At 36.1% G+C, this 17,570-nt stretch overlaps 1 protein-coding gene across 1 annotated transcript in view; it reads right to left on the reverse strand.

Moving 5' to 3' along the window:
- Nucleotides 1-17,570, reverse strand: part of LOC127880743 (uncharacterized) — an 87,519-nt gene that overhangs the window by 65,678 nt on the left and 4,271 nt on the right. The window contains exons 6-14 of the mRNA XM_052428111.1: nt 16,480-16,663; nt 14,957-15,080; nt 14,010-14,168; nt 11,375-11,487; nt 10,394-10,525; nt 8,194-8,388; nt 4,730-4,881; nt 3,071-3,216; nt 2,243-2,349 (exon numbers count right to left, since the gene is read on the reverse strand). Of these exons, the coding sequence (XP_052284071.1) occupies nt 2,243-2,349; nt 3,071-3,216; nt 4,730-4,881; nt 8,194-8,388; nt 10,394-10,525; nt 11,375-11,487; nt 14,010-14,168; nt 14,957-15,080; nt 16,480-16,663 (1,312 nt within the window). The remainder of the gene's footprint in view (nt 1-2,242; nt 2,350-3,070; nt 3,217-4,729; nt 4,882-8,193; nt 8,389-10,393; nt 10,526-11,374; nt 11,488-14,009; nt 14,169-14,956; nt 15,081-16,479; nt 16,664-17,570) is intronic.

The following is a 17,570-nucleotide window of genomic DNA, read 5'->3' on the forward strand; positions in this document are numbered from 1 at the left end:
AGAAAGGGTTAAGGAAAATCTCATTTAAAACAAAACTAAAAACAAAATTTTTACAGAGGGGTTAGTCAATTGATAGTCAAGATGGCGACATCCATGCCGAGACAGGTATTTTTCGCCCTTTTATACTCTATATTAATTGTTATTTTATTTTTTAATGCTGCTCACTTTCCAGCCATATCAGCAAAAAAGTTATTAGTATTTATTTTTTGTATTAATATTCGCTCAATATATTGATTTACACGCTATGAAATTCTTAGAGGGATCGCAAAATTACAGCTACTGCTATGAAAATTCGTAATCCCAAAGAACTAATATCCTGAAATATCCCAAAGAACTAGATACCATGAATTATCCCAAAGAACTAATATCCTGAATTAACGCAAAAAACTAGATGTCCTGAATTACTGGCCATTCCAAAGAACTGTATATCCTGAATTAATGGCAATACCAACAACTGTTTATTCTGATATACTGGAAATCTTAAAGAACTGGATATCCTGAATTATTGGCAATCCTAAAGAACTTGATATCCTGAAATTATTGGCAATCCCAAAGAACTGGATATCCTGAGTTCATGGCAATCCCAAAGAACTGTATATCCTGAATTACTGGCAATCCCAAAGAACTGGATATCATGAATTATTGGCAATCCTAAAGAACTGTATATCCTGAATTACTGGCAATCCCAAAGAACTGGATATCATGAATTATTGGCAATCCTAAAGAACTGGATATCATGAATTATTGGCAATCCCAAAGAAATGTATATCATGAATGATTGGCAATCCCAAAGAACTGTATATCATGAATTATTGACAATCCTAAAGAACTGGATATCATGAATTATTGGCAATCCTAAACAAATGGAAATCTTGAATAAATAGATATCACTGGGAATCCTAATTATTGGCAATCCTAAAGAACTGTATATCCAGAATTATTGGCAATCCTAAAGAACTGGATATCATGAATTATTGGCAATCCCAAAGAACTGGATATCCTGAGTTCATGGCAATCCCAAAGAACTGTATATCCTGAATTACTGGCAATCCCAAAGAACTGGATATCATGAATTATTGGCAATCCTAAAGAACTGTATATCCTGAATTACTGGCAATCCCAAAGAACTGGATATCATGAATTATTGGCAATCCTAAAGAACTGGATATCATGAATTATTGGCAATCCCAAAGAAATGTATATCATGAATGATTGGCAATCCCAAAGAACTGTATATCATGAATTATTGACAATCCTAAAGAACTGGATATCATGAATTATTGGCAATCCTAAACAAATGGAAATCTTGAATAAATAGATATCACTGGGAATTCTAATTATTGGCAATCCTAAAGAACTGTATATCCAGAATTATTGGCAATCCTAAAGAACTGGATATCATGAATTATTGGCAATCCCAAAGAACTGGATATCCTGAGTTCATGGCAATCCCAAAGAACTGTATATCCTGAATTACTGGCAATCCCAAAGAACTGGATATCATGAATTATTGGCAATCCATAACAAATGGAAATCTTGAATAAATAGATGTCACTGGGAATCCTAATTATTGGCAATCCCAAAGAACTGTATATCCTGCATTATTGGCAATCCTAAAGAACTGGATATCATGAATTATTGGCAATCCCAAAGAACTGGATATCTTGAATTATTGGCAATCCTTAACAAATGGAAATCTTGAATAAATAGATATCACTGGGAATCCTAATTATTGGCAATCCTCAAGTACTGGATATCCTGAATTATTTGATAGATTATTTCCTACAAATCCGGGGCCCATATTCACACACCCATTCAGAGACTTAGATAAAAAAAATAGACTTAAAAAGCAAGAAAAATGCGTCCAGCATTTGAATATATACAGGCTACCACTGGTTGAAAATGTTCTTCATGAAGAATTATGTAGATAGAGGTGGTTAATGCCAACTTTTACTAAAAGCAATTCTTGATGATTCAAATTGTAAGAATATTCTTTATTCTTAGACTTAGGTGTAAGTATTGTTTAACTCTTACAGTGCTGGAACCAAATTTTGAAGGCCTTTGCAAACAGTTTGGATCCAGATAAGACGCCACCAGACGTGGCGTCTCATCAGGATCCAAACTGTTTGCTACTCTGATAGTATTCTTTGACAAAGAATCGAAGAAAATGCAAATTTTAGAAATTCAGCAGACAACATTTTAGCAGATGACAAATTTCCCAGCATGCAAATGCACAACTCACAGATCTCTGGAGATCTCTGAGTCTGAGGTGGCGCAGGTACAGGAAAGACAGGTAGGCTCCCTGCATTGTCGTCTGGTCACTGGTGCTCGACTCACCCTCATCCAGACCTGGTCAGGGGGAAGGGGAGAATTAAAAATCAGGACTTTTTTCCTGTCTTTTAGTGTGTGTGGAGAAGCCTTAAGCCATCAATTTGTGAAAAAATGAGTCAATTTTTTTTCAAAATTATAAAATAATAACTAACAAATTTGTAAAAATTATAAAAAAAAATTGTCACAAACTTGTTACAACTGAGAAATTTGGGTCACAAACTTCTAAAATCGTGAAAAATGGCCATTCTTGGTCAAGGAAAAAAAAGCACTGGTAATATGCAGGCATGACACAATAAGAAACCCATGACTGAAATATTGGCTCATAAATTGTATATGGCAGACAGAAACATATGTACTTACCCAAACATGCAATGTTGGAAAAACCTATAACATCTTTTTTAACCCTTTCCAACAAAAATGCAAAGTGAAAATGGCTTCATGCAGCCAGCATAAAACTAGAACAGCCTGCAATTTAACTCACAGTCAGATCAGGTTTTATGCTGTTTGCTGCTCATCATCAGTATCATAGGGCTGGAAATAAAGTCATTAAAACTGAAATCTAGTAAGAAAGGTCTACAATATATTAAGATTTTTCGCGGGACTATAAACACGTCAAAATGCGTATCGGAGTGGTGCAGGTGTTGAATTTTATATCATCCAGCTAACTTAACAGGTCAAAGGCAAAACATCTCAAATAATTTCAATATAGCCCGAGTGCTTAAGTTCTGCCAATACTCACCTAACATCTGTACAGTGTTTACATAGTCATAGCTTTCCCTGCGTTTGCGGGCACTGCCTGAGAGCCTATTGGTGCCCAGGTTCACAGTTTCAAGGTCACGCTCGTCGAAATCTCCTCTATCATTCTTGTCTTCCTCCTCCTCTTCCCTGCAACATCACAGTGAAACAATAGCTAATTGTAGAACGAGCATAATATATTAGTCCTCCTCCTCCCTGCAACATCACAGTGAAACAATAGCTAATTGTAGAATGAGCATAATATATAAGTCCTCCTCCTCCCTGCAACATCACAGTGAAACAATAGCTTATTAAAGAATGAGCATAATATATTAGTCCTCCTCCTCCCTGCAACATCACAGTGAAACAATAGCTAATTACAGAACGAGCATAATATATTAGTCCTCCTCCTCCCTGCAACATCACAGTGAAACAATAGCTAATTACAGAACGAGCATAATATATTAGTCCTCCTTCTCCCTGCAACATCACAGTGAAACAATAGCTAATTGTAGAACAAGCATAATATATTAGTCCTCCTCCTCCTACCTGCAACGTACATCACAGTGAAACAATAGCTAATTGCAGAACGAGCATAATATATTAGTCCTCCTCCTCCCTGCAACATCACAGTGAAACAATAGCTAATTACAGAACAAGCATAATATATTAGTCCTACTCCTCCCTGCAACCTCACAGTGAAACAATAGCTAATTACAGAACGAGCAAAATATATTAGTCCTCCTCCTCCCTGCAACATCACAGTGAAACAATAACTAATTGTAGTACAAGCATAATACATTAGTCCTCCTCCTCCCTGCAACATCACAGTGAAACAATAGCTCATTACAGAACGAGCATAATATATTAGTCCTCCTCCTCCCTGCAACATCACAGTGAAACAATAGCTAATTGTAGAACGAGAATAATATATTAGTCCTCCTCCTCCCTGCAACATTACAGTGGAACAATAGCTTATTGTCGAACGAGCATGCTATAATAATAGGCAATAGGTTTTTTTTACACGAGGACTTGGTGTTCAGTTGAGCTTAAAGAGTGTACTTTTTTTCTTTTAACTCTGTATTTTGTCTTCTTTTTTTAAACACCTATTGCAAATTTTGAACAAGAGCACCGTATCACTGGTGCCAACACTCGGCTCCGGGTTCACTTTTGAATAAATGAAAGGATGTCAGATTTTTTTAAATTTTTTTTAGAGGTCACAGTGACCTTGACCTTTAACCTAGTGACCCCAAAATGGGTATTTCTTTATCACACCCTTAGTGTTTATTCCCTTATCAAATCCTAAGTGTTACAAAAAAATCCCATTGAATAACTTATTAAAAAACATCTGGACTAATATGAAGGAAAGCATACATGCATGATGTTGTTTATCATCATATACACATTTTGAAACATTACAATCATAACTTGAAACAGAACACTTATAACATATAAACGTTTGAGTCTGGATAGTTGAATGATAGTTCTGGAAGAATGTAGTGGACAAATGACAGTGCTTCAACCAATTAAAGGAGTCCGTGTCTAAAGATTGAAAATTGCAGCTATAAACAGGCATAGACACAGAAATTTTAAATGGGGACGATAAAGTTGAAGTGTTAAAAGAAGATGCCAATATATGGCTTTTGGAAAATTCAGCTCTCACTCATTGGAGATTTCCGGTTTGCAGTAAATGTTCCTCCACACTTGAAGAGTGTTCATATTGCTGGGATCATGGTTGGTTGTAACCCTCACTGCTTTCACCGAGATGGGATTGCGAACTGCCATTGCATGCTCCTGTAGAATCTCTTGAACGTGCTGCAAAGATGACCAAGCAAACAAAATAACTTAACCCTTTACCATCATTCAGAAACGCATTTTGACCCATTTGAAGTCCTTAAGAAAATCAAATTAAGTACCGTAATAACTCTATGTTTTCGGACACTCTAAGTTTTCGGACACCCCCGTTTTAAGCAAAAATAATTATTTTTCGTGACTCTTAATTTTCGGACACACGACTTTTCGTCCATAATTAATGTCTCTAAGTTTTCGGACAGTATATTTTACAGCGCTATTTTACCAAATTTTGGTCCTGTTTTCGATATCTAATGACACTTCGATCATGGGGTTTTACAACCAGATTAACATCATAAAACATGGCAGGTGCATGCCTGAGGGCAACGGACCATTACATATGCGTTATTGGGTAAATAACCTTGTAAACTGGTATTAAACAATAGTTTCGCCCGATAGCATAAGCGTTATGACAATTACCAAGGGTAGTTCCAATAAACAGTTCCATTATCTACCGCAATAGTACTACCCCATCTCAGTAATATAACTGTGACAAATACTAAACGCTTCGAAGTGTGATGCACCCTTTTGCAAGTTTTACGAACAATAGAAGGTGTTAGACAACAATTATCGGAAATGAACAAACAAAGAATTCATAGTTTGATTTTGTATTGCCTTAATTACAGGTTCATACTAGCGTGTATCGGTACATCACATGCTCATCTTTAAACTCTTTGGTAAAAGTACAAACTTGTAGTAACTTTCGGTCACATAAATGAAGCATTTAAAATAATTTAAAATGCAGTGCAAACATATTTAACTGTAATTTATACTTTGCGGCACGGTATTTTACAAGCGCGTGCTTTTACCGGTAGTCATTGATACAATTGACGCTATTTTCGGACACAATTGACGCTATTTTCGGACACTTCAATTTTCGACTCTAAGTTTTCGGACACCTGTATTTTGTGAATATTTTTCGTATCTAAGTTTTCGGACACGAAAAGAAATAATTATTTTTACGTGTCCGAAAACATAGAGTAATTACGGTAAGTCCTTTCTTAATATAGTCAAGTTTGAAAGGCTTCATTTCCAACCCTTAGATACTGATGAGCAGCAAAAAGCATAAAATCTGAACAGACTGCGAGTTACTTGGATGAAAAGTATTTGAATCAGAGAGCGGAAACCAAAAGTGTGACAGACTGACAGACAGACTGACGGACGGACAGTGCGAAAACTATATACCCCCTTTTCTTTGAAAGGGGGCATAAAAAGAGGTATCTAGTTATTGGCACATTGGAATAAGTCTTAGTCACAAATTAGGCCAATATCAAGGTCAGGTGATGTCCAAACGTTTGTCAATTTCAAGATCAAAATGAGGTAAGGTGATGTAGGTGTGCTGATAGTGTTCAAAGAAATCATCTACACAGTATCAAAGCTTTGTAAGAAGCATTATTAATGTTAGACAAAACATGAATTTCGACCTTCTTAATGAGTCCAAATGCAGATTAATGTCAATCACTATATGCCTCTTGAAATCAGTAGATTCCAGGTTATAAAAAAACACACCCATAATACACAAAACATTCAATGAATGAAAATCAACAAAATGATGCTTTCAAAACAGTTTCCCAACAGTCCTAAAAAAACGGACACATTTATGGAACTCCATGACTGTTAATTGTGTTTTCAATATTATATTTATTAAAGTTCAACTTATGGAACTGGATGGGAGATGAACTCAATGTTGTATTGAGATTTAAACAAGAGCTGTCACAATAGGATGACTAATGCCCCCTATAAACGCTTGATAGAAGTTATGAGCTTTTTTCGATACCTAAACGCAGATTTCGAAACCTAAACGCGGACCCTAACTTCGAGGTCAAGGTCACAGGGGTCAAAATTTGTGTGCGTATGGAAAGGCCTTGTCCGTATACACATGCATACCAAATATGAAGGTTATATCTCAAGGGACATAGAAGTTATGAGCATTTTTCAAAACCTAAACGCAGATTTCGAAACCTTAACACGGACCCTAACTTCAAGGTCAAGGTCACAGGGGTAAAAATGTGTGTGCCTATGAAAAGGCCTTGTCCATATACACATGCATACCAAATATGAAGGTTATATCTCAAGGGACATAGAAGTTATGAGCATTTTTCGAAACATAATCCCAGATTTCGAAACCTTAACGCAGACCCTAAGTTCAAGGTCAAGGTCACAGGGGTACAAATTTGTGTGCCTATGGAAAGGCCTTGTCCATATACATATGCATGCCAAAAATGAAGGTTATATCTCAAGGGACATAGAAGTTATGAGCATTTTTCGAAACCTAAATGCAGATTTCCAAACCTAAACGCGGACCCTAAGTTCAAGGTCAAGGTCACAGGGGTGAAATTTTTTGTGCGTATGGAAAGGCCTTGTATATATACACATGCATACCAAATATGAAGGTTATATCTCAAGGGTCATAGAAGTTATGCGCATTTTTTGAAACCTAAACGCAGATTTTGCAACCTAAACGTGGACCCTAAGTTCAAGGTCAAGGTCACAGGGGTAAAAATTTGTGTGCCTATGGAAAGGCCTTATCCATATACACATGCATACCAAATATGAAGGTTATATCTCAAGGGACATAGAAGTTATGAGCATTTTTTGAAACCTAAACGCAGATTTCGAAACCTAAACGCGGACCCCAAGTTCAAGGTCAAGGTCACAGGGGTAAAAAAATGTGTGCGTATTGAAAGGCCTTGTCCATATACACATGCATACCAAATATGAAGGTTATATCTCAAGGGACATAGAAGTTATGAGCATTTTTCAAAACCTAAGCGCAAAGTGTGACGGAAAGACGGACAGACAGACGGACAGTCCGATCACTATATGCCCCCTTTTCTTCAAAAGGGGGCATAAAAAAATACACAAGTATTTTCTTTGCTTCGAAACCTTAAACCCGGAATTTTAAGCTGTCAATTGGAAAATGGTTACCTCTTAAGATTTGGAATGGAGCAGCAAATATGACTAAAAACAATAGTAACGCATAACGGGTGCCAACGCTCGGCTGCAGGTGCAGCTTGAATAAATGAATGCTTGTAAGATTTGTTTTTGTTTTTTTTAGAGGTCAGTGACCTTGACCTTTGACCTAGTGACCCAAAAATGGGTGTGACATGTAGAACTCATCAAGGTGCATCTACATATGAAGTTTCAAAGTTGTAGGTGGAAGCACTTTGATTTTAGAGCCAATGTAAAGGTTTAAGGACAACAAGCTGGCTATGACAATAACTCGGGTTTTCTCCGATAACAGCCGAGCTAAAAACACAATACCAAGTCTCTTACCTCAGCATCAGACACATGCAGGAACTTGGCCTGCATCCTAAGTATCTCATCCACATTGTTGACCTGCCGTAGCTGGGTCCACATTTTCTCCTGACCCACGTTCAGCTCCGGGCGCAGCTTCACATATGGCAGCCAGTTGGACTCCTGTTTGAGAGCGTGCGTTGGCGAGTCTACGCCCCAGTTCTCCTGGCCAAGCTGAGAGATAGAGTAAGAAAATTGACTTCCTTTTCATTGACACTGTATTAACCCTTTTACAACTCAGATACGTATTTTGGTGTGAATGTAGTCCCTTAGAAAGTTAAATTAAATTTACCCTTTGCATGCTGGGAAATTTGTCGTCTGCTAAAATGTCGTCTGCTGAATTTCTAAAATTAGCATTTTCTTCGATATTTTTTTCAAAGAATACTATCAGAATAGTTCTGTGGCATCTCATCTGGATCAAAACTGTTTGCAAAGGCCTTCAAAATTCGGTTCCAGCACTGAAAGAGTTTACCCTTTATCACTTAGATACGTATTATTGACGCATTTGCAGTCCCTTAAAATGTTAAATTTAATTAAAGGCCTTTCTAACTAGATTCAAGTTTTAAAGGCTTCTTTCCAACCCTGAGATACTGATGAGCAGCAAACAGCATAAAACTTGAACAGACTGCAAGATACTCGCAGGCTGTTCTGGTTTTATGCTGTTTGCACATAGCCATTTTAACTTTGCTTCTGAGTGGGAAAGAGTTTACCCTTTACCCCTCAGATAAACATTTTGACGTGTTTGTCATTCCTTAAAAAATTAAATTAAATTTATCACCTTTCTTGCTAGATTCAAGTTTTAAAGGCTTCATTTCCAACCCTAAGATACTGATGAGCAGTAAACAGCATAAAACCTGAATAGACTGTGACTAATTTGCAGGCTGTTCTGGTTTTATACTAGTTGCGTATAGCTATTTTACTTTGCTTCTGAGCCGTAAAATGTTGTATTGCTTGTAACATCAATAAAAAACAATGAAGTTATCAGAACAAAATCCAGTACTACTGGCAAATCTACAAGAACCTTTCAAACAATGTATTTTTCATTTCAATTCGTATTTTTACATAACCCCATCAAAGAATGACATTTTTGAAACCATTAAAAAAAATGTTTCGATCAACACCCCCCTTTATTCGTGCGGTATGTATGTACAAGCACTGTTAAAACAATCAAGGTAGAAGTCCATAATGTCATTGCAATACAACAACATTTATAGAAATTACTAAATGTAATAAGGTCCCCTCTAATTGAGCAGCCAAACATTTTTGTAATCTAACATTTGCACACATTATTTAAACCTTTAATAACTTATTTAATCACCAATTTTTACTATTCAAAATTATGTCCAATATTTAGCTCACATTCAACGCAATACACACGTTTCTGATACATCATACAGCCAAACAAGCATGTTAATTAGCACAAAAATACACATCTTTCACAGTTAACAATGAAACATTTACACACAACCATATTCAACCCAGAAACTTACCTCTGAAACAAGAGGTTTCTTGCTTGTCTGAACATAAAAAGTAATTTAAAAAATGCCGACATATTACTTTATTTTTGTAATTAATGTTATATTTATTTTTCTGGTGTAGTTCATTAATTTTTTTAATCGCATAAAAATTCTTCATATCCATACAAAAAATCTTTTCCATACCTTAAAGGATATTAAACCATTTTTTTCAAATCAATATGTATAATTAAAAATACATTCAATACATTTTTCAGAAAATAGTAGTATCCACGGATTTCCACCAGTTGAACATAAAAACAACTCTTATTTTGCATATGGATTTTGAAAAGATTCTGAAAACCTGCAGTCAATGACCCCGTGCTTGAAATTGTTAGGTGTCACATGAAATTTTCTGGGGTCAAAATACTTTAGTCGAGTGTTATTTTGTATCTGGAAATTTTTCAATAGTCTGCATATGTTGTTATGCATAAACTTAAGAGAAAAACAATCCAAAAACAGAAATTGTATCATGTTAAATATACTTTGGAGTAAGCTTATTATTGCTGATTTTTGTCAAAATGATGCAATGCATATGTTATTTGCAACAGTCAAAGTGAGAACATTAAACATTGCTTAGATCATAAAAAAGGATTCTGCTTTTATTGAAGTCCCTGTTACATATTAATTGAAGTCCCTGTTACATATTATAATTTCAAGTTTACCTCCATCCTGTCGTAAGTTTTGAATGTTTTCATGCTCTCCTGGCGCTGAAAGATGCCTTTGAACTTCCTGTTTATGGCCGCAAACATTTCCATCTCATCTGCACTGTTTCCCTCACGTATTCCCTCCAGGTTCTGAAGAATATACATGAACCTCGTTCTGGGAAAACTGGGCTTAATGCATGTGTGTACAGTTGTACCAGATTAGCCTGTGCAGTCCACACAGGCTTATCAGGGACGAATCTTTCCACTTACATGGAACTGTTTGTTTAAAGAAAATCTCTTCTAAACGCAAATCCAGTCTAAGCGAAAAATGTCTTCAGATTAGCCTGTGCAGACTGCACAAGCTAATCTGGGATTAGGTTTACACACATCAATAATGCCCAGTTTTCACAGAATGGGGCTCATATATGTCTGGGGAGTTTGTTACAACACTTGAGCAGTTTAGTTTGTGTAATGCTCATTAATTTTAAATTAAAGCGATTGTTTTAAAACATCATAGTACTTCGTTTTTACCTTGTACCGATACGATGTTAGACACAGTATTGGAATTTTGACTGATGTCCAACTTTTTTTTACAGTCACAACAAGAGCTTGCCAAGCAATATGGTCCCCTACCGGTGAAACTCCACCATTGTCAGTATTTTTTTGTATTTTTTTATTTTTATTTTATATATTTGTTGCCATAGCAACCATAATTCTTGACGTAAGAACAAAATGAAATGACGTGCATGATCTCCATATTGCCATTTATCCATGTTTCAAGTTTTATGTAAGAGAATGAAGGGCTTTTAAAGTTATCGCAGTATCCAGAAAAGTGTGACTGACTGATAGACAGACAGACAGAGCGCAAACCATAAGAACCCTCTGTTTTCACCGGTAGGGGACAATAAAAGATATTTTGAGGGCTGCCTCTGATCTAACACATGAAAAGAACCACCATTGTTTCAGACCATTTCATTGAATTAAATTCACTCAACTTACGAAAGTTATGCCATAGATGTTCAGGAGGAAGGCAATGTGAGGCTTTAGAGATTTGAAGTCCACAATGTTCAATGGAAGTCCAAGACTGTCCTCATCTGTGGCAATGCCTCCTCCTGTAAAATAACACACCAATGCAGTATCTTTTATATGTGGCAATACCTCGACCTGCCAAATAACACACCAATAGAGTATTGTTATATATCATCTGTGGCAATACCTCCTCCTGTCAAATAAAAGACACCAATAGAGTATTGTTGTATATCATCTGTTGCAATACCCCCTCCTGCCAAATAACACACCAATAGAGTATTGTTATATATCATCTATGGCAATGCCTCCTCCTGTCAAATAACACACCAATACAGTATTGATATCTATCATATGTGACAATACCTCCTCCTGTCAAATAACACATCAATACAGTATTGATATCTATAATCTGTGGCAATACCTCTTCCTGTCAAATAACACATCAATACAGTATTGATATCTATCATCTGTGGCAATGCCTCCTCCTGTCAAATAACACACCAATACAGTATTGTTATATATCATCTGTGGCAATACCTCTTCCTGTCAAATAACACATCAATACAGTATTGATAACTATCATCTGTGGCAACACCTCCTCCTGCCAAATAACACCCCAATACAGTATTGATAACTATCATCTGTGGCAACACCTCCTCCTGTCAATAACACAGCAATACAGTATTGATATCTATCATATGTGGCAATACCTCCTCCTGTCAAATAACACACCAATACAGTATTGATATCTATCATCTGTGGCAATGCCCCCCACTGTCAAATAACACACCAATACAATATTGATATCTATCATTTGTGGCAATACCTCCTCCTGTCCAATAACACACCAATACAGTATTGTTATCTATCATCTGTGGCAATGCCTCCCACCGTCAAATAACACACCAATACAATATTGATATCTATCATTTGTGGCAATACCTCCGCCTGTCAAATAACACACCAATACAGTATTGTCATCTATCATCTGTGGCAATACCTCCGCCTGTCAAATAACACACCAGGGATAGAAATCAACTTTTTATGGTAGATAGCCTAGAATGGCAGCTATATCTTGTACTTTGTTAGCCTGCCAAAATACAAGTAGCCCAAAACCAAGTTCACAACTATCAAATACTTATTTTTAATAAAAAAAGCAGACAATATATAAAATTGCTGTCATGATTCTATGAATAATGCATGTCCAAATCTTTGTAATAAAAAAAAACAACTGTTAAACAGCAGGAAAACTGTTTCAAGGTTTGTAAAAAAAAGCTTGTTGCCCTGACAGACTTCAAAATACCTAGCCCAGACCTAAATCTACTCAATATTTCTATTCCTGCATATCAACACTGTATTGATCATACATGCCATACGTCCCGGATTGTCCGGGACAGTCCCGGAAATAAAGAACTTGTCCCGCTGTCCCGGAAATCTGTCAAATGTCCCGGAATTTACAAAAACCATATATACATGTACCTTATCTTAGGCTTAACTTCACCTCGAATCTGTGTATATCTGCAGCGTCTCCATGACAATGCCTACCCGAATAGGCAGACTACCCTACGTGTCAAAATCGATCAATTAACAGGGGTCCTGTTATCATATCGATTGTCTTACGTTCGCAGTCAAACCGAAAAGGCGGCATTGTTTAATGTGGTTGTTAATTGACTTTAATCTACTACAGTCATTATTTTCCCCTGCGTAAGGGCAAAGGACAGTTGTTCACACATCTGAAGTCCAACATCGCTGAGTAAAAAATTAAAAGCAGTTTATGTTCGCACGTTTAACCGACAAAGAAGTTGAGTAAAAAAGTAAGCATATAAAAACGTCATCTTCACTAGGTTTGTTATTGTCTTGTTCTAAACCCCCAGTAAACATAACGTTAAAAATAATAAGTGAATTTGAATTGCGTTGGCAATGTCAAAACGCGTATCAACAACTACGCGTTACACACTGGTTTTAATAACAATAACGCAGGGACGTCACCATCTATGTTTAGAACGCTTACACTGAAAACACGTGGTTTGTATCTAGTAACGGAAGTAGTAATGTTTAATTTGACGTTAATAGATCAAGTGTATTTCGGATAGGCTTTCGAACTATTGCAATTAACGATGCAAAACAAACAAAAAAACGTACCAAAAATGCATATGTCTATAAATATCGCAACATTTTATACATGTCCCGGAAAATCGGCAAAAGTCCCGGACAATTTAACTAAATGTCCCGGAATTGGTCTGAAAAATTATGGCATGTATGGTATTGATACCAATCCGTGTACTGTTGTTGTCTACTGGAGATGTGCTATATTATAGTTTCCAATAATTGCAATATTTTATACGGAAACTGTGATACTTTTTTGTCTCATTTTAAGCTCATTCATTTGTGAACAGTATAAGAACACATAAGTTAAAAACAGAGATTTCATTTAAAATATTACTATGTTCACATGCACACAAATTTCACCTCAGTCACAATAAGAAATCAGTCAATAACACAACTTAATTCAATTAAATATCACCGTCATAATTCTTAGGAAAAAAAACAAAAAACAACAACAACAATTACAACAGGATCCTTCATTAACCTTCAATAGAATTACCTGAAGCTGCAGCAGCATAAACCAGTGCAGCAGATGGCAGTGGGTTGGTTGAGAGTAGGGTGGGGTTGATAGCCGGTGGTTGAGGCAGCGGAGTCTGTGAGCGGGGTGACACGCCCGAACTGGGTCTCGATATTCCAGACCTAGGGCGCTGGAGGGTCCCTGTCAGGTTACAGTTACTAAATATTTCAGATGTGCAATGCTATACTCTATAAAAAAAAACAAGAGCACTGCATAGCAGGTGCCAACGCTCGGCTGCGGGTGCAGTTTTGAATTAATGAAAGCTTGTCAGAAGAATGAAATATTTTTTATTTTTTTTTAGAGGTCACAGTGACCTTCCCTTGACCTGGTGACCCAAAAATGGGTGTGGCATGTAGAACTCATCAAGGTGCAGCTACATAATTTTGAGGTTTCAAAGTTGTAGGTGAAAGCACTTTGATTTTAGAGCCAAAGTAAAGGTTTTAGCATGACACTGGACGGCAAGCTGGCTATGACAATACCTCGGGTTTTCTCCGAAAACAGCCGAGCTAAAAATCAACAATATTTATTTGAAGACACAATTCTCTGTATGGGCACTTACCATGACTTTAATTTTTAATATTTCCTTGTGCATTAGGCAGTATAAACATTGTTGTGTACTAAAAATTCACTGTTTTGCCTTAAGGTTGGAGACTACATGATGAGAACTTTTGCACCTCGCCTTCAACTGGATTGTACTTGGTAAAAAGATGGCAGAAAAACAGTGACATTTGATTCATGTCAAGATCTTAATTACATATTGCATGACCTATCTTTTTAATTGTTTAAATCAATTTGGCTTGGAATAGTCTTTAAGAAAAGTAATGATTATGAGGGTCTCTAAGCCCAAAATGTTGACTTCATTTTTCGTGAATTTAAAGTAATTGCTTTTACATTAGATCTGTAAATGAAATCTTTTAGTGTTTTATGACCTGTCATGTCATCCTGGTAACGGGAAGCCATTTTGGCCACGGAGGAGCTTTCTTCCACGTCTGGGTCTTCCTTTGGCGGGGGCGCAACGTCGTTCTTGTGCAGGATGTGCATCCATTGCAAAACCTACAGTGGAAGCATTCAGGGCCCGGCTCAAAACCTTAACGGTCATTAAAGGTAACAGTCTGGTAACTTCAGATCAAAATTAAAAATAATTGTTGAAAGCAATAATATTATTAAACATATGCAAATTATTGAAGCATTAAAATGTATTTGCAATTAACACAAATGTCATATATCAAAGGGTAAACAATTTAGTCACATAAATGAATATTCCACAAATAATAGAAATGAATGAGCAGTGTTCTTTTTTCAATCAAATTTGGGTCTGGTATGGGGGCCCATTTCCTATGGAAAAAAGTATATATTTTTCCCAAATGAAACCTAAAAATTCTGAATGGAAGGTTTCCAAAACCAAATAAATGAGTACACTTGTTTCAAAATTTTGTTCATCTCCTATCTAGTTCTATGAATTAAACTTAAGTTAAAGTAATATTAGTATCAATTTTATTCTCAATCTTAAAGGAATTTATTAGCCAAAAAAAAAAAAATCTAATGTCCCAATTTTAGTGAAAAAGATATGATTTTTTCCAAGCCAAAGGGACCCTGCCCTATTCCCAAAACAATTAAAAAAACACTGATAAGTTTGGTGTGATAATCATTGTGTTATTTCTTAAGGTATTCATGTGCTATCTGAACTGTCTGCTTAATGTCCATTTCAAGGAAAGAAAGATTAAGAGTGTAAAAGTAAGTTAAATGCACTGAATGTGTGTCATTTACTACAACCTTGGTTTACTGACAGTGAAATTAAAAGAGAAATAGGTTTGTCAATAAGCAAACAGTTAAGATAAATGATAACTTAGGCCTCTTGTTGAAATAACAATATAAAACAGACTTCTACCAGTTAATCATGATTGAGCTCAACTGTCAATTAAAGAAGAAAAAAAAGGCATTCACCAAGGCAAAGAGCACACAAATAGAGAATAATAGGTTAGTATTGATTATAGATCAGGTTTATCATGGGAGGCTTAGAAAACAAAAAGCACGAGCCTTGGCGAGTGCTTTTTCGTTTTCGTGCCGAGCATGATAAACCTGATCTATAATCAACACTAATCTATTATTCTATTTATCCCACTTTTTATTTTGTAAACCTTTTTATTTAAACAAAATTTGATTGACTTGATAATTTCGCTGAGTTTATGACGTCATTTCGTCGAAATATTGACGTCATTTCCTGCCGTTGATTATAGATGATATTTAATCAATGGGGCTTTAATCAACCGAAATCGCTGTAAAAGTGGGATAAAATAGATTTGAGCCTGGCTCTGGGAAAACTAGGCTTAATGCATGTTTGTAAAGTGTTGTCCCAGATTAGCAAGTGCTTTCAACACAGGCTTATCTGGGGCTTTACGCACAAGTATTACCAGTAAACCCAATTTTCTCAGTGTGTTACTCATTTATTTACCCTGAGGTACTGGTGGAATCGCTTTGTGGACTTCAATTGAGTGATAAGCCATCGCAGGTAAATGAGCAGGTCTTCCATTTCGATGGCGCTCAGGCTGTAGTCTTTCTTGCACATGTGGGCTTCCTGGGCCACTGACAGGCGGTTTGCGCGCCGCACACAGTCGTTGTACTCCAGCAAGATGTCACTGGAAACAGGAAAATCCTATGTTAACTCTTTCAGCGCTGGAACCGAATTTTGAAGGCATTTGCAAACAGTTTGGATCCAGATGAGACGCCACAGATCGTTGCTTCTCATCTGGATCCAAACTGTTTGCTATTCTGATAGTACTCTTTGAAAAAAAATCGAAGAAAATGCTAATTTTAGAAATTCAGCAGACGACATTTTAGCAGACGACAAATTTCCCAGCATGCAAAGGGTTAGTTATTGTTTACCTTATAAAATAAGATAATTAAATGAATGCAATATGGGAAGCTATCGAGAATTTAGTTTCATTTTATCTGAAAAACAATTGAATACTTGTGTAAAACTGGCAGCTATTTATAATTATTTATAACAATATTACATGCCAGTGCATTTTTTCACCATTTTGGGAAATGGGCAGGGGCCCTTTGTGTTGGGAAAAATCATGTAATTTTGACTAAAATTGGGGAAATAAGGTGTTTTTTTGCTTGCAACAAATGCTTTAAAATTAAAAATAGAAGTGTTTGTGCTAGATAGGGGGGTGAATTGAATTTTAAAATACTTGTTTGTTTTTTTAATTGCAGTGGGGAACCTTCAATTGGGAATTTTATGCAGTCATTCTGGAAAATATATCATTTTTTATGATTGGGAATCGGGTCAAAGTATAGAATATAACCAAACAAATTAATTTTCACCAGTTCTTTGAATCTCAGTGGGTTGAACTTATTCTCATGATTGTGTGAATAAAACCTGTAACTGTGAAATCTGGAATTTAATCATTGATTTAATTTGAATTGGAAAAAAAATTGTAATGCTTGATTAATTACTTTTGAAAAATGATTGATAAAACTTACCTTGAATGGAAAATACTTCACATGTAGATATCATTTAAATGGATTTTTCAACTTCAA

Source organism: Dreissena polymorpha, chromosome 5 (genome assembly GCF_020536995.1).
Source record: "Dreissena polymorpha isolate Duluth1 chromosome 5, UMN_Dpol_1.0, whole genome shotgun sequence".
In the NCBI taxonomy this organism is placed as follows: Eukaryota; Metazoa; Mollusca; class Bivalvia; order Myida; family Dreissenidae; genus Dreissena; species Dreissena polymorpha.